The sequence below is a fragment of the Sceloporus occidentalis genome, unplaced genomic scaffold (assembly GCF_023333645.1).
Source record: "Sceloporus occidentalis isolate IW3139 unplaced genomic scaffold, rSceOcc1.0.p SCAF_46, whole genome shotgun sequence".
Lineage (NCBI taxonomy): Eukaryota > Metazoa > Chordata > Lepidosauria > Squamata > Phrynosomatidae > Sceloporus > Sceloporus occidentalis.
Window position 1 is genome coordinate 1,402,827 of NW_028317026.1, and position 27,080 is coordinate 1,429,906.

Consider the following 27,080-nt stretch of genomic DNA (forward strand, 5'->3'; position numbering starts at 1 on the left):
TGGCGGCAAATGGTTATAATGTTGTGGCTGATCGTTGTATATAGATACATACATACATACATACACACAACATTAAATACCAATCACAATCAACATTTGAATGAATAGCTATCTCTCCCTAATGAAGCATTAGTTAAAAAGGAGAGGCTTATACTTGGTGGTCCGTACCTCTGTCAGAACAAACCTGTATGCTCTGCTCAGCATCAAGGAGAGACTGTTGCCTTCACAGCTGTCAACATAACTACCGTATTTGCTCGATTATAAGACAAGATTATTTTCAGAGCAAATGTCTTATATTCAAGGTCAAATAGAGGTCTGACTACAAGACTAAGTTTCAGATCCCCCGCAGCACTGCAGGCAACCTGAATCCTCCTCTCTGGCAGCTGGTGGAGGTCTGTGCGATGCACGCAGACAACCTTCGCTGCTGCCGGCACTTTCTCTGGGGGTTCTATGACGGAGCGCTGGGATCACATGACCTTTGGTGCTCCACCATAGAAGCTCCAGCGGAAGTGCCGGCAGCAGCGGAGGTTGTCTGTGCGCATCCCGCAGCTGGTGAATGTTTGAGGGATGCGCACAGAAAACCTCTGCTGCTGCCAGCACTTCCACCAGGGCTTCTATGACAAAGCACCGGTGTGACATGACCTTCTGGTGCTCAGTAATAGAAGCCTCGATGGAAGTACCGGCCAGCAGCAGCGGAGGTTGTTTGCGCACATCGCATAGACCTCCACCGGCTGCCCCCCACTAGACACCAGGGAGTCTGAAGCACAAGGGAATGCACTGGTAAGTCGGGGCATGTGGGGCATAAGTAAGAATGGCATGGTGGTATAATGGTTTTCTGGAGGCAGGGGTTAAAAGACATGTGTGGCATATAGGGGTGTATAAGGCATATCTGGGGCAGACTGGCAAATAGGGGGTTAAAAGCCAAATCAGGGATACAGAGTGGCATATAGGGGGTATAAGGCATATCTAGGGGGCAGATATGCATAACTGGGGGCAGAGTGGCAAATAAAAGTAAAAAAACAAAAATAAGACATTTTTCTCAATCATAGTTTTTATTAGATATGAAAAAATAGTTTACATGTGAATTAATATTTACTAGTAAAACTTTTTTCCTATAAGGTAGTCTTATATTCAGGCTTTTTCTTTTTTTCCCTTAATTAATATTCAAATTTTGGGGGGTCGTCTAATAATCAGGGTTGTCTTATAATTGAGCAAATACGGTAGTTTTGTCAACACTACCAACTATAGCCAGCACTTTTGCTTTTGTTTCCAGAGGCATTTGGTTTTAAATTAAAAAGATTTTATCAATCAATTTCCTATACTTAAGTTCTCTCATGTCTCCTCATTTACCCCTTACAAGGGCAGATGGTTTCTCCATGTGTGCACATAAGATGGGTTTGTAATACATGCATTTTTAAAATATATATATCATAGTCAAGTTATTGTGGGAATTGTCTGTCATGCTGGGCGGGACTTGAAGTAAAGCACATGCTGCACTCTGATTGCTCTCTTTCCCTCTCATTGCCCACGGTGACAAATGGTTTCTTGCACTTTCCTTTTTTAATAAGAGAGGGATCATGTAGGCTACATGGATCCTCTAATGGAATGAACAGTGGGCAGACTGCCACAGTCTATATAATCCCCTGTTTTCCCCACATCTTCCTCTTTTGGATAGTACAAACTGCAACTCCACCCAGCCACACACACAGAGCCCCAGGAACAAGAAGGAACCAATCAAGTAGGCATTGCTACCAGTTCCCAGTATGGTAGCCTAAGGAGGGCTTGTTCAATTGAAATTACCTCATGTAACGGGAAGGAGAGAGAGATAGTGGAAATAGGGGAGAAAATGGAAGGGGGGGACAGAGAGAGACAGAGCTAGAGGAAGAAGGTAGACAGAGAGAGCCAAGGAAAGTGGAGGGAGAGAGCCAATGGAGGGATGGAGAGAATTTTGGGAAGGGAGATTGATAAAGATAAAGATTGATCATGCCATGATTGATTCAGCAAAAATAAAGCCAAAATTGAGAAGCGATGTGTGAAAAATGAAGTACACTTTATGATTCAATAGCTTGTAGAACTACCTTGTTTTCTGTATGACTTTTATCAGTCTCTCACATTGTTGTGGTGGGATTTTGTCCCACTCTTTACAATGTTGCTTCAGTTCATTAAGGTTTGCAGGCATTTGTTTACACACCTCTCTTAAGGTCCTGCCACAGCATTTCAATCGGGCTGAGGTTTGTATTTTGACTACCATCGCAACACCTTTATTATTTTCTTTTTCAGCCATTCTGTTGTAGATTTGCGGGTATGCTTGTGATCATTTTCCTGTTGCATAACCCAATTACTGCCAAGGCTTGGATGTCAGACAGATGGCCTCGCATTTCGTCATTCATGGTTGACTCAATGACTACAAGGTTCCCAGGTCCTGTGGCTGTAAAACAAGCCCAAATCATCACCCCTCCACCACCGTGCTTGACAGTTGGTATGAGGTATTTGTGCTGATATGCTGTGTTTAGTCTCCACTTTGGTCTCATATGTCAAAAGGACAATGTTCCAGAAGTCTTGTGGTTTGTTCAGAATCAACTTTGCAAACCTAAGCCTTGCTGCCATGTTCTTTTTAGAGAGAAGAGGCTTTCTCCTGCCAACCCTTTCAAACAAAGCATACTTGTTCAGTCTTTTTCTAATTGTACTGACATGAACTTTAACACTTAACATTCTGAGGCCCGCAGAGTCTAAGATATAACGCTCTGTTTTTTGTAACTTCTCTGAGCATTGCATGGTCTGACCTTTGGGTGGATTTGGGTCCGCCCGATGCCTGATAAGGGCTAATCTGAAAGCCTCATCTACAGGCTTGCCACCAAGTTCCAAGATCCCTAGTTGGCCACAAGATGGTTGGCCGTGGGGGTCGTGTGTGTATGTTTATTTAACCCAAGGCTCATCCAATATCAAATGGCATACAAGGTGAGAATAGTCTCTGACACGCTCTTTTTATTTTTTAAATATTTTTTCACAGAGTTTAAAACTTTCAGTGACCGATCAATACCTTTTCAATTTTAAATAGTTTGTTAATAGAATTTAAGATTCTAGTAATCTGGTAAGTATTTCAGCCTTAAAAAAAACACACAACATCTCATGCACTCTTTGCCAGGTACCTGTCTCCAATGCTACTACGGTGTGCCCAACCTCTGGATCCTGTGCACATGGTAGTACAAAAAAGGAAAACATAGAAGAATAGGTTAGTCTGGGATTCATTCCATCCCAGTAAAACCAGGATGGTTGCCAACTGTACCCTGTGCCCCGCTAATTCAAGTGCCCCAGACAGCCATGGGATGTCTGGTACTAAGAATGGCCCTGATTTAACCTCTTTAATGCTGTAGTGCTAAAAATAGTTACAGGTCCAGAGGCCACTGGGCATATTTCCACTCTGACCTATGGCTACCCCAAGCCTGCAGGGCTGGTCCTAGATGAAATGGCAACCCAGGAAAAAACATACTCCTATATTTCAAAATATATTTGAGCTAGATAAAAAATAGATGCAGTAAGCATTCTTCTCAACTACTGAGTGGTGCCGAAGGCAAAATAAAAATGGCAAGGAGCAGGGCCTGCCTTAGCTGCCAGGGAAGTTCAGCAGCTGCCTAAGGTGCAGAAAGTGACCTCAGAAACTGCCCCCAGTACACTCAATTGACATTGCATGGTGGGCATGTCTACATTGGCATCCTGAATGTATAAAATATATATGAAGTTTACAGGTGTGAGGTGTCAAAGGGGCTCCTTTCCTGGGGTGCTCTTTGGTCTAGGACCAGCCACGTGAAATGGACTTTATGTGACTGCAACAGGTCACTCTGTGCCAAGAAAACTGAAGGTGGGAATGAAGGAATGAGGATTAACTGTGTGTGGTATGAGGCATGCAGAGAAATATTCTTAAATGAGGATCTAAGGAAGGGGGGGGTAAGCATGCCTAGGAAAACCTCCGTGCATGACAAAAAGAATAGTCTATAAAATGAAGTAGGGACAGAGTGAGGGTGGATTAGAAAGTGAAGGTGACGCGCACATGCAGCCCCTCCTCACTCTGAAGCTGAAGGAAGGAGGGAGGGAGCGAGGGAGAAAGGCATGTGTCAGAACTCCCAGCAGGGAGAAGGGCACACACAGACCTGCTGCTCATCCACAGCATTTCCCACTGGGGAGACACAGCCTGCCCACCTTCAAGATCCCTGAGACTTGGACAACTCTTGGGGGGAGCTGAGGAAGTGAAGGATAGGCAGGGTCACCAGATCTGACCACCACCAGTCCCCCTTCTCACCTGGCTGTCCTTGGAGAACTGCTGCTTTTCTTACTCTTGAACTTTTTCCCCCCAAGAGATTTTGTTTATTATTAATAGTAATGGAGTTGGTTTTAAGGTTAATGATTGCCTGTTTCCTGACCATGAAGGCTGCTGCGGATTATAATGGAAGGTAAGGAATATACTATGGCTTTAACCTTGTCCACCTGAACACACCTCATGTCCATCACCTGAAGCTAGGGGAGAATGAAACTCATCTAAACAGCTGGGGGCTTCTTCCTCCACATCGGGGTCCTAAAATAGTGCACCCTGTACTATCAGATCAGACCTGCTATTTACTGCCTTACTGCTATCTCAACGTGACTGCCAACTGTGGAGAAAGAATTTAACACTAACATTACTTGGCATCTGCGGTGCTACCATTGTAGTGAATCAGTGCTGCCTTTTTGACCCCTTGGAACTCAAAGGGTTAAACTTTACTCCACTAACTCCTATAAGACCCACTTACTATAATACTGTTTATTGTTATAAAGTGGTTTATTGAGCTCTTATATTGCTTCCAAAAAACATAAAGGTGAAGTTTGTAACTTCCCCCCCCCCACACAATGGCTAAATTAATATACATTTCCCTTCTAAAGGCTCGAATGGCATGTTTGTGAGAAAGCTCTGTGTGTGGGACAGGGGCAGATAATGTGGGAGTGGGGGTGAGAGGTGTGTGAGTCAGGCACCCTGGCAGATGTGCTTTTGGAATGAGACGTGCAGATGTGCTCACACAGATAAGGACACCTGCAGGTCCTAGGGGTTAGCAACACAAGGAAACAGCACTTTGCTCTAGGACAAGTCTCCTAGGGTTATTATTGCATGATTCCTTTGCATGTTTTATGGTCAAACTGGAATAAAATGGCATATCATGTAGGATTATCACATAAAATTCTTTTGTAAAACTATGAGAATTCTCCAAGCCTGTATGTTTATTCATGTCTGAATATTTTACATAACACCCAGGTTATGTTGAGAAACCCAATTTTACAATGAATATTGTTTGGACTTTAAGAGAAGCATGGACTATGTTTGGCTGCTTTGTAGCTTTTGGATTATGTTTGTTTTATTTGCATCTAAGTGTCCATATTGAGAATTAAGTGTAAAGAGATAAGTAGTTTTAACAGATGTAATTCTAATTTGTTTTCCCCCCAATCTGATACTGAAAGAAATGTAAGTACTTTCTTACTTTAATACATTAGTACAACACATAAAGTTTCCTTAAACTTGCATTGCTACCTGTTTCCATGTGGCAGATAAGCATCACTGGGAAAAATGTAAGAATTTGCACAGTACAATAAATAATGAAATCCTATTGAACGCTTGGAGTGTTAGATGGGGTGGTATGTTGGCTACCCTAACACTGAAATGGTTAATATATTCAGAGCAAGACCAGAGGTTAATGGATGATTTGGTGTGAAAAGAATCTGTGTATGATTGTATCTGTCTCCTTACCAACCCCTTTCTAAAAATTCCTTAGTGCACTTGTAGAACAAATAGAGCCTGGAAGGGTTTATATTGTACTTTATTCAGTATGTTTTGGCAGTTTCTGACTTTTGATAAGTGTCATTCCCCAACCCACCTAGCAGAAGGCAGTTAACTGAAGTTTGCTGTGCTATCACATTAAATTAATAGTTATTAGCTTGGATTCCAATAGTAGTGTTTCCAGAAGTGTGCTGCACTTTGATTTATGCTCTTAGCATTTGCCAAACCTGTTCTATAACCAGCCAGAGTTTCTCCATAACTGTGTAGAAGATTGTAGCACAAAGATAAGCATTGATGTGATTTTGTACTTCGTTATTTTTTTTTTTACTATAACTTATTATAGTTGAACTCTATTACTGTGTTCCTGTTTTTATGTCTTTGAACTTCAAAAATACATAAAGTATCCATTATCTTTCCAGTTACAAGTAAACCCCCCAGTGCAGAAATCTCATTGTTGGAGTCAGCAGCAGTATAAGTGGGGCCATTGTCTAAAAGAGGTCTACACACTGACACCTTGTGTATTTGTTCAATTTTTACATACGTAATATATTCATAAGTTTCTTCCCAAGTATTTATATGAGTTCATGTAGGGGACAGACAAGCCATCTTGCCAGCATGTCATTTTTAGATATATCGTAGTTCTTCACACCTAAGCAGCCTCCCTCCTGCACCTGGTTTTCAACTATAATCAAGAACTGGATCACTTAAGTTTAATTAATTACTTTGGCATTAAAGATGAGTGAATGTCAATATTTAAAAGCTGTTTTCACACGTCTACAAATGCCACTCTCTGTTGGTAGTTACAGCTAGCTGATCCACACTTGCCCAGGAGTGAGTCAGTGAAATCCTTCATAAGGTTATTGTAGCACAAATAAAAAATATACTGTATCTTTTTGGAGAAATTCTGCTATGAGGACTTTTTGGGCGATTTGCAGATTTTTTTTCTAACCCGTTATACAGTAGTATCCAGATTGTCCATAAGACAACCTGTATTCTGCAGTTGTGTGCTGCATACACCCCGAAACTATGATTGCTCAAGACGTATTATAGGGTGTTGCTTAAAAAGCCATTGAAAAAGTGGATCAATCAGCGGGAACATTCCATTGGTGATCAGTTTTACTTCTTGCTCTCCATACAGATAACTTTTGGATAGCAGCTACCTCAATTCTTTTCCAGTTATACAGATGGGCTGGTGGCTTTCTGTCATCAAAATTTTGGTGAGGAAACAACCATGAAACTCCAATGCTTATGATCTATTTATTTGGCTGCTCATGGTAATGCTGTATCTGGCCAACAAGAAATGTTTGAAACATTCCTACCTGGTTCTTGTACATGACATTGAAAGTCTATTTAGAAAGCACTAAGCATTGGGTGCAGCCCTTCATCTCCCATCTAGGAATTTACTTTTCTCTTTGTAGGTTTTGGTGAATTTGGTCTACTTTTTATACTGTCTTATCCAGGTATTTATAGTGATTTTTAGAAAGGTCAAATATTATAAATAATCAAACCTTCTGTATAATCAATATAAAAGAAAAGAACACCGTCAAATGTGGTGAAAATAAACATATACCCTCCTGGCATCTCCTCTTTACATATAGAGGCCCCCTGATCTACATTTGTGCTGTTGCACCAAGAACATTTTCACAGTTACATGTATGTGTTAGATTAAATGACTATGAAAGTTACTACATTTAGGGTTCCATAATGTGCTAAAAGCAGATTTCCAGTTCTCCTTAACATTGCCAAACAATGACAACTTTGTCATTTGACAGTCCCAATACACCTGCTATATGTCATAAAGTTCCATTCAAGAAAAAAAGAAAGAACCTATAGTTTTGAGCAGTTAACATTTTTGTTTTTAGTATAATTTTACATGCATACAAACATACTTACACAAAAGTATTTATTATTGTATTGGCTAGAATAATGATTTTTACAGCTGCTTAGTTCAGGCAGCTATATATATATATATATATATATATATATATATATATATATATATATATATATATATATAATACTATATAATAAAATAATATTATAATATATATGTTATATATATAATATATATGTTATAACTTGGCCCCTAGACATTAAGATGTTGTGGCACCTAACTAACCCTGGAACCATCTTTAGCATTGTATAAACTCTGTGAAACTTTGTGTTCTTGGCACCTGTTATAAGCGAGATTATAATGCTTAAATTAATTTGACAGTTCAGACTAGCAAAAACCTTGCAACTAACTTTAATATTTATCTCAAATATTGATATAGGTTGTAAATCCAAAATAAACATCCATCTTTTGTCTGCATGGGCACACTTCCCATCAACTTTTTTATAAACTTAAACTAATATTTTCTTTACAATCATAGGGGTGTGAAATACTTAAATAATTACAATATATATGTTTAAATTAAATGTATGCATATATGCAAATTTATGGGGTAATTAAATTTACTGTGAATAAAATTGCTAAATTATACACTATACTTAAATATTCAAAGCACAAAGGTACATATGTATGTTTATTTTCCAGCAACTAACTGTATTTAATGCCACTTTTCTGTAAAGGAGCCCTGTATTAATAAACATTAAAACAAATGTTCTTGCATACATTATGGGACCTTTGTGGGGCAACAACCAAGTAAACACCAATTTTTGCATTGTCAAAAACATCCCAATGTCATGTTTGATGTAATATTGCTGTGGTCTTTATGGGTGCTGACCATGATATTAAGATATACTGTATGGTTAATACAAGAATAATATAATGCAATATAAAGGAAGTAAATCAACTCTTTATTGGATGAATTAAACACCATACAATAAGTCAATATTTACACTGCAATCTCTTAGCATAAATGGAAAGCATTTCAATAAAAAGAAATATAAAAAAATCCTCATTGAGGATAAGAATTGAGCAACTTTCATTTATTCAGTTACGCACTGCTGAAAATCTATGCCATGCGTGTTTAAATTCCCTCACTGTATTAGCCCCTAGAACTTCTGATTAGAGGCTATCCCATTTATCTATCACCCTCTGAGTAAAGTAAATCTTACATTACATTATATCTAATCCTCTGGCCTTCTAGTTTCGGACTATGACCTCTTGATCTAACATTTTTCCTTCTAAAAAATAAACTTCGCTGTTGAACTCGCATGTAGAGACTGAATAAAGCTAAAAATAAATTATTAGTAATCGTTTAAAGGTGTTCAGGGATTTAGTAAGACCAAAATGACCAAGGTAATTTTGCCCTATGACTTGGCCAGCCAAGGTATTTTGGACACTTGTGAGTAATATTTGCTGTACTCATCATTCTTCGGCCTCAGGACTGGATGCATGCTGGATTGCATGCTAAACAAGCTTTTTTGAGGACCATGAAAAGGGCCAAGTAGCCCTACAGTGGCTTTCATGGAGGAATCTTGTTCTGAAGGACACATGGAGACTTGATGGAATTCATTTTTTTAGGAAAAGGTGCAGTCAGGTGAAAAAAAAAAACTACTACATGACTGTTCCTTTGGCAAGATTTGTAATAACAAATTCTAACAAAGGCATAGCATGACGTCCTTGGAAACCACATATCCCCTCTACCAAGTAGCAATGTTATCTATGACTGAGGGTTGTTGATATTTGACTGCAAAGGAAAGAATTACAAATCAAGTTAAGACAGGCACCAGGTAATGAAACCGTGACAGCAAATTCCTGTGTAAACCTCCTTTTTGCAATAATGCATTTTCTGGATTACAAACTATAGTGTGAATGGCCTCCTTAATAAAATGTAACAACCTGAATTTACATATTACATATAACATGTTTTAAGCTAAAATAAAACCCACTGAGACCTGAAAACACAACGTTTCCATACATGAGACTAGCCCTTACAGCTGCAATAAAAGAAGATTTGTCACTTTTTCCCAAACCCTGTACTTATAAGTCCTATACACTAAATTAATCTATATTGAGGGGTTTACAAAAAAACTTTTAAAGGCATTAAAACCCACATTATACATATAGCAAGTGAGCAGCCATGTTAAGTTCCTGTTGTCGGGATCTGCAGGATAATTCTTCTCCATTATGTTATAGCGCCATTATTAAATTGGTCATCGTCGAACAGCCTTTAAAAAGGTAGGGTGATGAGGGAGAGACAACTGTAAGCACTCAGGTGAGTGTGTGGTGCTATTGAACAGTGGCCTACCAGCTGAATGTAGACCTTGTGATCATATACTAGACAAATCTATATATATAGTAGTATGTATATTATTTGTATACATGTTCACTCATTATTATTATGCTCTACTATAGCTGTATAATGGGAAAGTAGATAAGTAAGAGGAGGTGTGGAGTGTCTTGTTAGAGGAAGGTAAGGCAGCCACATCTCATTTCCACGGATAGGTATCTACTTGAATTGGGTCACAGTGCTGGGGCTAAGATGAATTATGTAGGAAGGCAAAGGTCAATGTGTCTGAAAAGAAATGTAATACAAAGGTCAAAACAGAAATGTAGGGGAGGAAAAAACTTAAAGGAGACTAGCTGACAGAAAATGACGTGCAACAAAACACAGACCAAAGGCTTTTCCACTACTTCTGACACCACAATTAAGTGAATAACCCCAATACTTCTGTCCTATGTATTTATTACTGTGCTTTATGCATTTTATTACTCTAGTTATAAATATACATAATGTCAGAATATCATCTTGTCTTTGTACATGTACATCATATTGATATTTAAAGAATGCTAATATGTTCATGTAATCATTTGATTTGTGCAAGTCCTCCCTACTATATAATTTAACAAGTTCAAAACCCTTAGGCTGCAGAGGAGAGACCAATAATTAAGTATTTAAATTCAATTTCATGAAGTTAACTATATCCTGGATGAGTCCATAATCTACCTAAAGGTTAAGTACTCAGTTATTGCTAAATTGGTGGTTCTACTTTTAAGCAACTTGATATCTGGATGCTTTATCCTTCAAAGTTGGATAATAATTAGTGAAAAAAACTGTGTAATAACAGGTAGCTAGAAATGTTCCTTTTGTTATATCATCTGCCTTTTAGACAGATTTAAGGATGAAAGGGGTAAAATACATAATGCTAGTCTTTTTATGGACATATTAGTTATTTTAGCCTATTGAGGGCCAGATAATCACTTATTACAACAGAATACTGAAGGCACTCTGCTACTTAAAACATAACTGACGTCTAAAAACAGATATGTACTGTGAAATTTGAGTGTTTTAACTCATTACGTTAATGGTATAGGTAGCACACATGCTGATTAGTGGCCCACGGGGAAATTTTTTCTCAAAATCAGCATTAAATAAAACAAAATGTTAACAAAGATGTAAAAAATAAACAAGTAACCAAATGAGAGCAGGACATTCAAAAGAATGAGTGTCAAGTCCAAATCAAAAAAGTTTAAAACAAATATAGTATGCATTTCTCATAACTGATATTTTGACCATAATGCCCAGAACAATTATGTCTGGCCTTAAACTAATGCAGCTTCCAAGGTAATCTGATTCCGCTTGCAGTACTAAACCTCCTAAACTCACCTATGTCTACAACACAGACAAAAATAACCATGGTGGAAGCATCTGGGTCACTAAGTGACTTTCCTTTGATTCCTCTGTCCATGATGCTGATGATGCATTCTTTGATGGGGGTGCCAGTAAAGTGTTAGACAGATATAAATATATAACCAAACAGATATTACACTATTCCAATAAAATTCAAACAAGGCCTGATAAGTAGGCATAACCAAGAAAAAACAAGGAGAAAACATGATGTTACTCATGTATTGCATATGAATGATGAATATTTATTTCATATATTTAACATTCAAAAAGAGTGTGAAGTCTTTTTTTCCTCTGAGTAATTTACATAATCCCCTTAAGACAAAAGAGAAAGTGACCCATAGAAGAAAGATTTCTTTAAAATGTTAAATTCATTAGCATTGATTAAGAAAAAATATTGATTGCACTGGTATAAAAAAGCAAAGCTGAGGTTGACAAGTCTTGATATATTTTGAAAAGTGGGCATAGGACAGGTACATTCTTCTTCTGTGATGCTATCATGTGAGACTCGTGGTGTCATGACTATGTTGATTCCCTCTCCATCTAAAACGAGTTCTCATTACAAATCTTTTCCTTGCACAGGTGGCCCACACAGATCGCTTCCTCTACGGGTATTTGTCGATATGGTAGCAGGATTGACTGCTGTTGGGGTTGGACTCGACAGTCACCGAATCATTGTCAGCGTGAGTATTACCATTGCTGGGGCTTTTTCCATCTATGAGGGGCTTCTACATAACTATTAATAGCTTCCATACACTACAGCAGGGCTTATTTAATAAGTGGGGCTTTGCACGTGCAGACTTCAAATGGTGACACAAGCATAATGACACAGAAAGGTTCACAGTTGCTTCCACAATAAATGTTAATAAACTTTAATCATTTCTGTTACAGGTGTCGTCTTGGTCTAGCATTATCTAGCAAATCTTGGAAATTATCATTTAGGGGCCCAGCAACCCACCACATGGTTTATAAGCACTATAATGTTTTGTAGAATCATGTCTTAGGTTTCTTTTTAGGAGAGGCTCTTTATTACCAGGATATTTACCCATAGTTTCATCAACAGAACCCTGCTTTCAGAAGCTCTGCTAAATACTTTTGATACAAAGTAGATACTGGGCCTGAGATACTCTTAACAACAATGTGACATACAATGGTGGTACAATGTACTTAAAAAGTACCTATATAGTATGTTGCTAAATTATGTATTAATGTATTTTTTCATTCTTTCACTTGCACTTTGGAATGTTACCATCAAGTACAGGTTTTTTAAAGACAACCCCAAGTAACTTCATGTCAACACGAAATAACTAACTACTATATGTACATTTTTAAAATTATGCTAAAAAAGTTGAGAAATGGTCCAGCAGAGTATAGAGTATAAGGAACACATTAAAATCAATGATGCTGTGTTAGGTTACTGCGTCATAACTCATTCCAGTGACATCGCAGGAGATCATGTAAATTCAAGCAAATTATTCTTGTTTCCTACATTTTGTATAGCATTTCTCAATATTTATCATTGTATCCCCACCCTCACACAGGGCATTAGTGTTTAACATTTGTAAATTGCATTGCCAAGTGAAACTCATGTCATTGCTAAGGTGTAGTCAGGTTACTTGTCTGTGAAATTTGTGTCTCGCCATACGAAGAACAAAATAGACAACATCTGACACTCAAATTCACACTTTTTAGCATAGCCACAAGAAGGCAAATGTGCCATTATTGTTGTTTATTGGGATCCAGCAATGGAATTCAAGGGAACCTGGTAATTATTTCATACAACAAGGGTTCATTTTTTAACTTTATATACACCTAAGCATCTTCAGGGATGTGGAAATATCCACAATGAGCAGCTTCTTAAATCACTTAACATTTTTTTTTTTAAATGTCCTTTGCGTTGTTGTCTAATTCCTAGAAGTTTAGAACAGAAATCCCTTTAATGTTTTCGTTTTAATCTTACCTCAACCAATGTCCTTCTTGCAGCTAATCCAGGATCACAGAATTCTAAAGTACTACCTGTATCAAGGGGTACATTGTTTTTTACAAGAGCAGACACTGCTAATTATTTATCTGAAGCTTATATGTGCCTGGATGCTCACGGCCCCGATGCTAGAGCCTCTAGCTTTTAAGTTTTTTCATGGTCTCAGTACTCATGTCTGAAATATTATCTTTGCTCTCTGCGCTAATATTAACAAAGCCTTGCTAAAACTACCCTTGTAGAACTCATGTAATACATAGAAGTGGGCTATACAGACACTCTAATGCAGTCTGTCATTTCCACAGGATTATTTTCTTTCTTTAATTTTGGTGAAATACTCCTACAGCCTCTTTTATGAAATAAAAAACACGACTTCAAAGGAACAGGAGAATTGACCCAGAACGTTGGAGTGAGACTTGAAATTTCTTAAGTCAAACACTGGCTTCCAACTCAAATGTAAACTCAACTGCAAGTTTAATTACCATTGTCCACTCCTTCTCAAGAATCAGCTTTCCCCAAAGAAAATCATCTAAATCATGTGCCAATTAATGATGTATGCTATTACTTACATGCAAAAAGGTGAACTTCTAAGTAATGCATATATGTAATCTAAAAGTATAATATTCTTATCTGTAGCATTCTAGTTTTGGGATCCAATTTAAATGTAATAAATTAATTTATAGTTTTTTTCCCTGTGGTTACCATTTGGTTAATACATGCTTTGCTCTGTGAGATAGTATGAGGATGCATGTGATATATTTGTGGGTTAAAGGGAACAGCTGCAATTACATTAATAGTTGCTGGATTGTACCAGCTCTAAATTGAGATGTGCATATAACTTCCAGCAAAGGAATGAGACCAAGTGAGTAAATTTATTTAGGGAAAGAAAAGATATTATATCTATTTTGAATCCTGCTACTGCATCAGTGTACGGATCCCAAAAAGGCATGTAAAAGACGTGTGTGTGTATATATATATATATATATATATATATATATATATATATATATACATATATATACTGCATTTGTGGTAGGGTTAAAACAAGAGAGAACGCTCGGTGGGTCTGAAACGTGCCTTGACCCTGAAAGCGCCCCCTTAGTAAGTATGATAAAGCTTACCTCTCAGAAAGGAGAAGGAAGAGGGATGGGAAAGAGAGAATATAGAGAAGAGAGACTGAAGGGAGCAGAAAGAGTGCTGGCAGGCGGTCGGGGAAATCGCTAACAATACCCCTCCTACAAATACAGGCTGAAAACAGCCTTTATTTTTGTTTGAGTATATATATTTCTAAAAGAATGTGGAGCACTATCAATTTATAGCAGCACAAACAACAATTACATGATTTTGCTATTACCATGACGAAAAGTCATGATTTTATTAAAGACACGGAGGCGAGTATTGCTTTAACTCTTTCTTTACTGAAATAAAATAGCAGCAAAATATGAATAAAGGTAAAAGGAAAAATTTAACATGTGGCCCCAACAGCCAATCCCTACACAGTATCCATTATAATAGTAAACTCCTCCTCCAAAACTTCCTCTTTCTTTGACTGGCGAACTGATAACTTGAGAAAGGCCGAACATCCATCCCGAGCCAAACGTCAACTGCCGTCAAACAACTGCCGATGCAAACATTTGAACTTGAAAAGGTTTGGCAAACCAGTTAAGCTGTAGAAATACAAAAAAAGACAGAAAATCTGCAAATTAATACCAGTGAACTGAACATATAAACACCACGCAGTTCATGAGCACATAATTAGAAAATGCTACCTGGAAAAAAAACCAACAAAAAAAAAACCGATGTCCAGATAAGAGCAAGGTCACAGTCAACCAGACAGACAGAAACAACAAAACCAAGGTATCAAGTGCATATACCTACCCATATACAAACCAAAATCCATCGGGTGGGAATGAGTGTCACGATACGAAAGGGTGGGAAGCAATACTCGCCTCCGTGTCTTTAATAAAATCATGACTTTTCGTCATGGTAATAGCAAAATCATGTAATTTTATAACAAGACACGGAGGCTCCTATTGCAAGTTCAAAGCTGGTGAACAATAGACGAGAACACATGAAGCGAGGGTTTGAAATAGAATTCTTTAAACGTAGACACCTTGGACCAATCCGCCGTTTTCATTAAATCTTCCAAACGGCCACCGAGCTTAAAGATTTTCGTTGCCACTGCACTCCTAGATGAGTGAGCCCCAAAAACAGACGTGTCCACCCCTGCAAGACTCATAACGCGTTTTAACCAAAGCGCCAAAGTTGTGGAAGAGACAGGTCCAAATGGGGCTTTAAAAGATATAAATAGGTTCGGATGAGATGGGGATCTCAAAGGCGCCGTGCGAGCTTCGTATTCGCGAAGGCAAGCCACTGGACATAGAGACGGATTGGATGGAAAGGCCGGATAAGAAACAGATTTAATGGACGTTTTGGTTCTCCTGGAAATATTAAAAGTAACCCCGTCAGGATCGAAAGAGCGTCCATCAACATCGAGAGCTCGAACATCTTTACATGAAATCAAGCATAACAAGGTAACCAACTTGGCAGAGAGGTCCTTCAAGGGAAGATCTCCATTCTGAGGCCAAGACTCCAGAAAAGAGAGAACAGATGATACGTCCCACATGGTCGAGTATCGAGGACGAGGAGGTCTGCCGAAACGTGTTCCTTTAAGTAAACGGCAAACCAGCGGGTGTTGACCGATCGGACATCCGTTGAGACCTGCATGAGAAGCTGAAATGGCGGAACGGTAAACATTAATGGTCCTGTAAGCTTTTCCCTCCTCAAAGAGGGAAGTGAGAAACTGGAGAACCGCATTCAAAGGCGCTGAAGGGGGATCCAAGTCCCTAGCCACGCACCAAGCAGACCAAATTCGCCAGGCAGACCCGTAGGCTTTTCTGGTCCCTGGAGCCCAAGATTCCGCCAGAAGTCGATTAGTCGTGTCCGATATGCCATGGATTGTCCAAGGTCCCTGGAAATTAGCCATGCTATCAACTGCAGAGAACCGTCCTGAATCAAAGGGTGGGGAAGACCGTCCGGGTTCTGCAGAAGAAGAGGCAACGTCGGCAACAACCTTGGGTTGTCGATGGACATCTCCAATAGGGGAGGGAACCAAGGTTGCGACCTCCATAGCGGAGTAATGAGTACCAATTGAACCCCCTGGCTTCTGACGCGAAGTAAGGTCCGTGGAATCATGGAAAAGGGAGGAAACGCGTAGTGAGTACCTCCGGTCCAATCCTGGGCAAATGCATCCACTGCCAGCGCTTCTGGGTCTGGTCGCCAGCTGAAGTACCTCTGAATTTGTGATGAGCCTGGAGGCGAACAGGTCTGTATACAGTGGACCCCAAAGGGAAAAAATAGAAAGAAATACCTGCGGATCCAATCTCCAATCGCTGGAACCCCCGAAAATGTCTGGAGTTCCAATCGGCAATAGTATTGTGTAAACCTGGTAAGTATTCCGCTTGGATCGTAATGTTTTTGTGCAGGCAGTAAGTCCAAAAGTCCAGCGTCAAGTCTGCTAGAGCCTTGGATTGGGTACCTCCCAAATGGTTGATGTACCGTACTGCAGAAATATTGTCCATCCTGAGTCGGATACAGATGTTGGCATGTTCCTTTGAAAAACTCCGAACAGCAAACGAGCCCGCTAGAAGTTCCAGACAGTTGATGTGAAGTCTGGCTTCCTCTGGAGACCATCTGCCTCCCGTAGCAAATCCCTCGCATTGAGCCCCCCAACCGTGCAAGCTGGCGTCCGAATCTATGGTGAATTCCGGTTGAGATCCTATGAGGGCCTTGCCGTTCCACGCTTCCAGATTCTTTATCCACCATTGCAACTCGTCTTTCGTTTCTGTATCCAACGCAATAAGGTCCGCGTATGAAGCTCCTTCACGGAGATGAGCTATTTTCAAGCGCTGAAGGGCCCGGTAATGGAGTGGGGCAGGAAAGATCGCCTGAATTGATGATGGCAAGAAAGCGTATGGAGATGAGAGGACGCGTGAGAGCACGGGTCAGTTCCTTGCGAATGGTACGAACCTTCGAGGTCGGAAGGCTGAGGGTCTCTGAGACTGCGTCCACCAGGAACCCTAGAAACTCCATTTTGTGGGATGGTTCCGTTCTGGATTTCTCCTGGTTTATGAGGAAACCTAGGTCCGAGAGGAGTGAAATCGTCAAGTGAAGGTGGGAGAATAGGGTCTGTCGATCCTGGGCCATGATCAGGAGATTGTCCAGGTAAATGATGAGTCTTACCCCCTGCGTGCGAAACCAAGTCACCACCGGGCGTAGTAGCTTGGTGAAACACCAAGGAGCTGACGAGAGCCCGAACGGAAGACAGGTAAAATGCCATCTTTGTGTATTCCAATAAAATTGCAGGAGGTTTCGTGATTTTTCCCCCATAGGGATAGTGAGGTATGCGTCCTGCAAATCTAACTTCACCATCCAATCGCCCTGTAACAACAGGTCCCGCAGGAGATGAATCCCCTCCATCTTGAAGTGCCTGTAACGCACCAGGGCATTGAGCGACCTTAAATTGATCACCGGTCGGAAAATACCTCCTTTCTTTTGAACCAGGAATATGTTGCTGACATAACCTGTAGCCACGTCTGTGGCCAGTTCTATAGCCCCCTTTTCCCATAACACAATCAATTCTTGATCTATCAACGCTCGGTCTTGTTGGGAAAATGCGATAGGGGTAGGGAGAACCGTCTGATGAGGGGATCCCACCAATTCTATCTCGTAACCCATGACGCAATTGAGGACCCATACGTCTGTCGTGAGATGCTCCCAAACATGGAAAAAATGTCGGAGACGTCCTCCCACGGGAAGATGGAAAGAAAGGGTGTTTAGATTGGTACTCACCGTACGGTCGTCTATGAGCCCGTCCTGGTCCTCTGGAACGCCAAGGTCTTGCCCTTGAGGGGAAGAAAGGCGAATACTGCCGGAATTCCCGGGTGTCATCCATCCTGGGTGGAATGGAGTGAGCGAAGGAGCCTCTGGAGGTTCGTGATGAACTGGAAGCATTGCGGCCGGCCAGACGGCCCCTGAATCTGCCGGCCCTGGTAGAAACCCGGTTCTGAAACACCCGTCTCATGGATGATTGGGCCTTATCCAAGGCGATGAAGGCACCAACACATTTCCCGAGTTCTTTAATGAAGGAGTCTCCAAATAAGAGACCCTGAGCATCCTTGCCAGGTCAGAGCAAGGTTGACCAATTTATGTTCCACCTTGAAATGTATGGCTTTGGGCCTTTCAATGCAAAAGGAAGTATTGACATTTCCCGCTATGCATATAGCCCGCTGAATCCACCCTAAGAGGGTATCGGGGTCAATTGGTTCACCCGTCTCTTTGGCATGAGATGCCAACTCAAATAATTTGGTCAAAGGACCAAACACATCTAGGTGTTTGTCCTGACAGGACTTAAGGGCCGATTCTAATCCCTTCCTGGGGTTCCATCCTAATTTAGCTAAATATTGGGCCATTTTAGGATCTACTGTAGGAGTCTCGCAAACCTTATTGGGGACAATAGGCCTCGGACATTCAGCCCTGAGTCTTAGTGAGAGGCCGTCTGACCCACTTTTCTAGGTACTGGGCGATATGAACCGCCGGAACTCGAGTTCCGACTCGAGTGTTTAGAACTCCAAGCTCCTGAATGTATGCAGCGGTAACGCGCATGCGTCGGAAAACAAACACGTACGGAAGCGGTAGTGCCGAAACAGTCGTTGGTAAAGTAAAATAGCAATTTATATCCTAATTACCGTAATGCTGCGCCGGCGGGGGGGGGGGGGCTGTGTGCTACCGAAAGGGCTGAGGAGCCACAAGAGAGACAAATCTAATTCAAGTAGAAAAGCTCTACAAACAGAAATTCACATAAATAAATTTATCTGAAATAAATTATATATACATAAATTATATATGCATAAATTTGATATAAACAAATATAAGACAAATGCACTGGATGTACTTATCTGATCCAGTGAGCAGCAAAGAAAGAGGAAGTTTTGGAGGAGGAGTTTACTATTATAATGGATACTGTGTAGGGATTGGCTGTTGGGGCCACATGTTAAATTTTTCCTTTTACCTTTATTCATATTTTGCTGCTATTTTATTTCAGTAAAGAAAGAGTTAAAGCAATAGGAGCCTCCGTGTCTTGTTATAAAATCTAAATAACACTTCTATATGGAATACTTGTTTGATCCCAACTTGTTGGCTAAGAAGGAGAAATACTGATTTTTTATACTGATCAATTATGTGCAAGAGGGTAACTTCATCCTTCTCATCTGGCTACAGATGACTCCCCACTAACCAACTACCTAGTTTACCTATATGGTAGAGCTGACCCTAGAAAACAGATATTCCAGAGTCTGTTAGGTAGATAGACAAATAGACAGGTTATGTTATTCTAACTTAGACCTAAGACTAAGTACTCCAAGGTTATCTTTCTTCTTGATTAAAGTAAATGTAATAATCAAATGGATAATTTTGCCTAATGTTAGAATATTCTGTAATGTCACTGGAATAGGTATGCAGAAAGCATCTCCCAGATCCTAGCTGGTCCTCCAAAATGCCCTGAATGTATTGTAGCATGGCTTAATATGTGGAGAGTTAAATAAACATTATAGACGAGATTCGGCATAGCTTTTTATAGCTTTTTGTTACTGGTTTCTCTTCACTACTAGTTAATAAGGAACAAGACTGTAGAAATTCAAAACAAGTTGGTTGATGCTATATAAAACATATAAGGGTAAGATATGTGCCATGTTTTCCCTGGTACACAGTGGTGATTTTATAACTGTATGAATATTATTTGTTTAACATGTGTAATAGATGAACAGCAAGACTGTGTCGATCAAAGCCTAAAGCATTTTATGAACCATGTTATTGCTATTTGCAGTTTGATTTTGTCTCACTGTTCTCACTTCTCATTTAAATATATTTAAAAGAAATCTTTGCTGGCTGATTTAGCCTTACATAACAGTGGTAGGCCAGCATTCTTGTCTCATACTCAAAGTTCCCATGTGACAAATCCTAGCATGATCCATATTCATATTTTGATATATCTCGCATTGGGTGCAGAAGCTTTTCCAGGAATGGTAGGCTTGGATTGCCTGTCTAATCATGTGTTTACGGGACAAGCAAAATCACAGTGAAGCTTTGAGATGTCACACAGTAATGGTGCTTAACCATAACCCATAAGACTTTAAGGTGTTTGCGTATTTGGCGGGGCTTCAAATGCATGCTGCTGGCTTCTTGGGTTTGCTTTTTTGGTAATGGTTTGCAAAAAAAGCTTGTGCTGCTGTTTTATCCATTCATGCACACTTTCATGCTTTCACAATCAACCAGACTGTATTAAGCTACATCATGGCATAGCACTACTTGCACGGTCCCAGTTAATTAAGAGACATACCTTTCTATAGATAATAGGATTGCCAACTAGGAATTTAAGGAACTTCCAGAGATTATTGGCCAGCCATAGGCATGGCATAAGCATCCAGCTTCATTAAGAACCACTTGCCACCTATCACCCACCTCTTGAATTCATTCACATCGTTGCAGATAACTAGAAGATTTGGAACCAGTGTGTTCTGTTTATATAGAACCCTGGTAAAAGTGGCCCATAAATCATTCCATTGTTAATTTGCCAATGGCTCATATTTATATACAGTACAAATCAAATTAATTGCTATAGGTAGTTAATAGGTGCCTTAATATGTTCACCTATATTGTAAAATAGTAATGTTAGTTATAATTAATATTAGTATGCTGTAAAATACTACATAGTTTTGTATTTAATGGTATTTTTAGAGATATTCAAGGGGTTCCTCACAGAAGTCTCTGGTTGGAAAGTGGGATTTAATATACATTAGCATTTTGCTTATGTTGTTAGTGTTGGAGGAGAATGATTTAATTAAAGATGTTAAACCACAAATCACTTTAGATTGTACTGATTTTTGCATTTAGACTTTATTATGGTAGCTGTATAACTGATGCCATTTTAACATTGCAAAAAATGATATTACATTGTTATAGCCCACACACAGTCCACATAAATTAGTACATTATTCAACTGTTCAATTAAGTATTTGTTTACCCTGTCACCAATAGATACCCTACGCCAAGTGTAAGAACAGAAACTTAATAAATAAAACGTATTTACAGAAACAGACATTAGAAAAAGCCATCTAATATCTTGACCATTAGCAAACCCAGTAAAGATGCCAAATTATATAAGAAATAACAAATTATATCTTAACAATCAAACGTTTTAAAAGTTGTGTAATTACCAAGAGGCAGTGGTCCAGATGCTCAGCTGAGACACTGACCAGTCTCCCTCTCAGCATCCTACAGACTTAATTAATTTACCCCCAAAGGCTCCAAGAGGATTGCTTGGTACAGTGCCTTATTGCAAAACTGGACATTATCAAACACGGGGCAGCTGTATTGCTTTTTGATGCCATTTACAGTCATAGTTGTCCAGCCTTGACCTTATTTCCACCCCTTCAATTTATTTGTTTGCAGCCACGAGCCTGAGATACCCCCGTATAAGCCTTTTACGTTCAGCAATTTCCCTGCTGATACAGAATAGCAGTGCTATGCCATTTTACTAACCTGTTTTATGTTACAGCATGCATTGTGCCTTAATATCATAACATATTTGATTTTGTTGCTGTTTTCTTTTTTTTTTTTTTTTAAACCTGTTCCAGATTTTCTTTTGTTGCAGACATGCTCTGAATGTGTTTAAGGCTCCCGGAATGTAGCATGTTGATTAAAACCCAAATCCAGCCTCCTCAAAGGAAACACACAAAAAAAGAACTTCAATTCCTTTTTTGGACATTTGTTTTGCAGCTTACTACTACGTCTTAAGGCAGAGAATTGCCAGCATAAGGTGTCGTACCCAAGGTTAGCTTAACATATTTCTTCAAATCATATTTGGCAGTGTGTCCAGAATTAATGGACACTCAATCACATATCTGTAGCCAGAATCTCTATTGAATTCTGTACTCTTCATACAATCACTTGAATGGGAATGTTTGCTCAAATAATTGCTCATGTTACACATTTATCTGTTATGTGTCATCTCTTTTTCTCAGTTTCTAGTTGTGATAAGAGTAATATAAACATGTTTGCATACTCTCACGTGTCATTACTTGAAATATCCTTTGCCCCCGAGGCGGTTAATTTTATAGTATCCTGAAGACACAATACATTTCTGTCACACAAAAATAGCTGAAATTCCACAAAGTGTTAAACATTGGTTGTTATCCTCCATGCGTCATAGTTTAGTACTGAAGGTTATCAGTAAAAGCTATGTTTTAGAGCTGACTGTTGGCTGATTCCCATTAGTGCCAGGCATTTGTTATGTTTTATTTTTGAAATAAAATGAAACATGGATTGTGCTCATAATCTTGCCAAATGTCCTTCTATGGCATCTTTGTTAAAATCCAAACTCATTTACTTTATGGGAATTCTGATATTTAAGGCTGAATGGTTACTTTTTCCCCAAACGTTACATGGAGTCAAGGTGTCCTTCAATAGCAATATTATTTCAACATTAACGGTACTGTTCTACCTACCCTTCTGTATTTAATATGTTTGTAGCTATATTTGTTATGTGTTTGTTCCTATTACTTTTGCCCAAACACAACCCAGAAACCATTTTTTAATCATTTTACCTCATGCACAATTCTAGCTTGAAACAGTTGATACAAAAGCAGGCACATACTGTATAGGTCGTTGCCATAGGAAGGGAAAACAATCTTCTGAAAAGGTTGTGTTGCTTTTATGTGAATAAGCTTTCAAATGATATCATTCCCAAAGTGGCCATCTGGCATACCGGCTCCAGTGTGCCATTAGCACTGCACACTGCATGACCATAAAACCGCACCATGCGCCATGTCGTGTTCAGCTGCACTTACATTTTACATCTGCTGGCCTAAAAGTGCCAAGCCGGCCCCGTTATCCCCGTCCCTGAATAAGATGACAGAACTACTAAAGCTTATTTGCTTATTGGAATTAAAGTTTGGCCTAAGTTGAACTGTACCTTTAAGAACCACTTCTTTGTCTGCCAGAGTAACACTCACTTTGTCAGCTGTATTGGAGCGTACAGAGTGAAGTATAATGTTTTATCTAGGCATTTATTTTCAAGATAGAACAGAAGCTACCTTTCAAAAGGACAAAACTTGTGCTAAGAATTTTTGTTCCAGAGACATTTTACTATTTTAGTAAATAGCAGTATGAGACAATTATTTACCCTATCTGGTAATTTGGCATACACTCATCACCCCATTTGTGTACTCACAGGGGAGGGTGAATACATTTTTACCCAAGGGACAAGCCCAGCCAAGGGGCCCAATAATATAGTGACACTTCAAACAATAATGGGAAAAGGTAAAGGTAAGTTCATTAGTTCAGAAATTCCTTGTAACAGCAGGTACGGTCTTAAGTGCTATGTGTAGTGCTCAGTACAATGAGTGAGAGTCCTTGAGTGACGAGCATCTTGTCTCCCAAGACTAGGTCCTGGTCCCATGTTTGAAGAATCCTGTTATAAGTTATTTATCCTTAATAAGAAGCTGCACAAGGATCACTGTGTACTAAAGGTACAGATTTGTTGGTCAGCTGTCAGTTTGGAAACGGAAAATATATGGAAAGAAATATGTCTACACCCAGGAAACCTACAATATAGTTGTGTAAGCTACTAATAGAGGCTAGGAACAACAGGAGAGGATGCCATACCTCACTCACCACTAGCAAGCGGCACAGTATGGTGATCAAATGCTGTGGGTCTGAGCTCCAGGTCACCACCTACTCATACTGATATACCCTGCCCTCACATGCTTTTTAGTAAATATTAATTAATACGCAAGCTGAGCCTACATTAAATTAAGCAGGTGTTCAACTTGCAACCTAGCCACTTACAAGTATGTGAACTAAACACCTATTAAAGTCGAATGCAGAATGGACTCCAATGTATATTTTACGTTACATTGGGACTGGAAAATTTCTTGCCTTTACTTGTCAGCTTTACTGTAGAATAATGCTTCCATAATGCAGGACGTAGAAGCACAGAAGAATGTTTACCGGCTACATTATTGCAACAAGCACAAAGAGACAATCTAAATAAAAGGATGTAAATGACATCAGGGGAGCGTAGTTTGTGAAGAATAGCCAGAAACAGAAAACATTGTTGCATTAGGTGTTTGTGCCCTGTTTTCAGTATGCACCATTGGTCTCTATTAGGAATGTCTGATTTATGATCCCGAGTTGCATGGCATTCCAACTTTATTGAGCAATCAGTTACTATGCTGTTACTGCCTGTGTTATAGCTACAGACTTGGAAAAAAATATTTAAACTTTGCTGACAAAACCCATTACATTGTTTACAAAGCCAGTGGAACATGTCTATCCACATGGCCAAAAAAATGGATGAAGGGACTACATCTGTTTCCGTTTACATTTAGTAACCATTTAATAAAACACTCTTTTCTTTCTATAAAACCAACTTCATTCCTTCACACAAATTTACTTGCATTTTAATAATTCAAAAAATGAGTGTGTGTTTTAGATGTTTATATGCTTCAATAGCATAGCATTTGAAATTGAATGTGCTGATTTGTTAACATCATTGCTGAAATACTTATCAAGTGAAAGTAATAGTAAATTCCAAACTCTCCTAACAATCACGATTGTATATAGATAGATAGATAGATAGATAGATAGATCAGTTTACACTTATTACATAATGTTTGGTGTGGCCCATGGCAAGACCACTAGGTTTACAAGGGTCTACAAAATAAAGCTCTGGCCCTTTCAGAAGAAATCCTAAATGCATTTCAGAATGTAGATCATAGCCTGGGGATATTGAATGAAGAGGGAGTGTACTTACACATTTACAAGTGTTTTCACAATAGTCAAACTCTTCTGACCTTAGGGTCATGAGTTCATGTTACCTTAATAATGAGATTTGCCCCCTGGTACCAATCAGGTTGTAATAGTATTGTTTTTGCATGTTATGACCCCTAGAAAATGGATCTATTAAATAGCACTTTTTTATCCCTAAATTATTGGCAAAAATAATCCCATGGAAGCATGACGTGTACTTTTTTTTCAGAAAAGACAGGAACCATAATTACCACACCTGAAAACTGAATTAACCGAATAAATTAAATACGTTAAATTAACAGAATTAGTTTTATTCAAATAACACGCTACTGTGTGCACAAGTAAATCTAATTACCACATGTGAAACTGCAACAAAAAGCTCCAAGCTGTCTTTTTTATACTGTTCTCATTATGGGCTCCGTACATTGCAGTTAATTTGGCTGTTATTGGCTCGGCTAAGCCCCCTGCCCCCCCAACCTATAGGAAAATTAGGCACCTGCCTACAGTGCTATATCGGTGGAGGACATTGGACATTTGGAGGAATCCAGATATACTGATTTTCTATTTGTTTTGAGGCCTTTGGTCAGCTAAAAAAACTTGACAATAAACAATGGAACGCAGACCAGTTTGAGAAGCTCTGTCAGTCGCAGATTGACTTCTGAGTAGTTATATGTCAAGGTTTTTTCTAAAATCCCCCTTTGGCATGATTGGGGAATTATATTTCAACAGAGACATATTAACTCCTAGTTTGCTAAAATATCACAAGCTCCCTGTTTTTTTACAAAGAAGAAGCACTTGTACAATTGAGAGAAAAAGATCTATTCAGCTATTACTTAATTTTCTGTATTTCATAAATCTGTAACCCAACCCAACAACCTGCTCCAGCTGTGCATCGCACACTGGACTAATTATATTGGCAGCCTGAAAATAATTAAACCTTGCTCAACTGTATCAGGCTTTATTAATTAATTGAGTTTGCTAATACAGAATAATAAATTCACTGTAAAAGTATGTGGTATTGGCTACATTTCACTCAACATTGTTCTCATCTCCATGAGTATTTCATGCCTAGAAGTTCCAAAACCCACACTTGGGTGTTTTAACATCGAAAGGAAGATGGACTGCTGGGGACTGTTTCAAGTTTGTTCAATCTTAACTTTAAAGGAGCATGCCTACAATGCAGTTACTGCCAGCAAATGGGTTTAGGATTAAGCCCAGTGATACGCTATCAACTAGACAGCAAAAGTGTCAGATTAAGGGAAAAGAAGGGGCTTCCCTTAAAATGTAGCCTGTTGGCGACTGGGGACAAGGACTTGCAATTTTAATTAAAAGAACATGTCAAAAATAAAAATGTTGGCATGAACTTTCCTTAAACCAAAATCAGATATTATGAATATTTCAGATTCACATGAAAGAAATTTCAAACTATTATTAGATTATGTTGATTCATACAGATACAAGAGTTCATGGTAAGGTATACTGTATGAGCTCCATGTCCATGTCCTTGTACTAACTTCTGGTTGCTTCTAAATTTTCAATACAAAAGGCCAGACCTCTGTAACATCGCATTTGTTTTCGTATCCTTTCATTGTTGCCTAAATGATGAAAGATTGAACGGCTGCAGAACAATTGTACTAATCCCGTTCCATCAATCTGTTTTAGGGTATTAATAAACCGACCCATGACATATTAAATCCTATTTTACATCAGTCAAAAAGCATCTGCTCCAGCACAATAATAGTTCTCCAGGTTTCTCTCTCATGGTCCTTTGTAAAACCGCCAGTATAACTAGTGTGGTGACAGCTGAACGCTGCAGTGTAAAAAAATGGGTAATGAGTGACGGTTGCCGCAAATATTT

At 39.1% G+C, this 27,080-nt stretch overlaps 1 protein-coding gene across 2 annotated transcripts in view; it reads left to right on the forward strand.

Moving 5' to 3' along the window:
• The first annotated feature begins 4,377 nt into the window (after nt 1–4,377).
• LOC149289307 (nephronectin-like) overlaps nt 4,378–27,080 on the forward strand; it is a 45,982-nt gene continuing 23,279 nt past the window's right edge. Inside the window, exons 1-3 of one of the 2 annotated variants that reach the window (XM_089490739.1) lie at nt 4,378–4,448; nt 11,959–12,059; nt 22,190–22,243. In XM_089490739.1, coding sequence (XP_089346865.1) covers nt 4,378–4,448; nt 11,959–12,059; nt 22,190–22,243 — 226 coding nt within the window. The remainder of the gene's footprint in view (nt 4,449–11,958; nt 12,060–22,189; nt 22,244–27,080) is intronic. The other variant, XM_089490740.1, reaches the window with a different exon arrangement.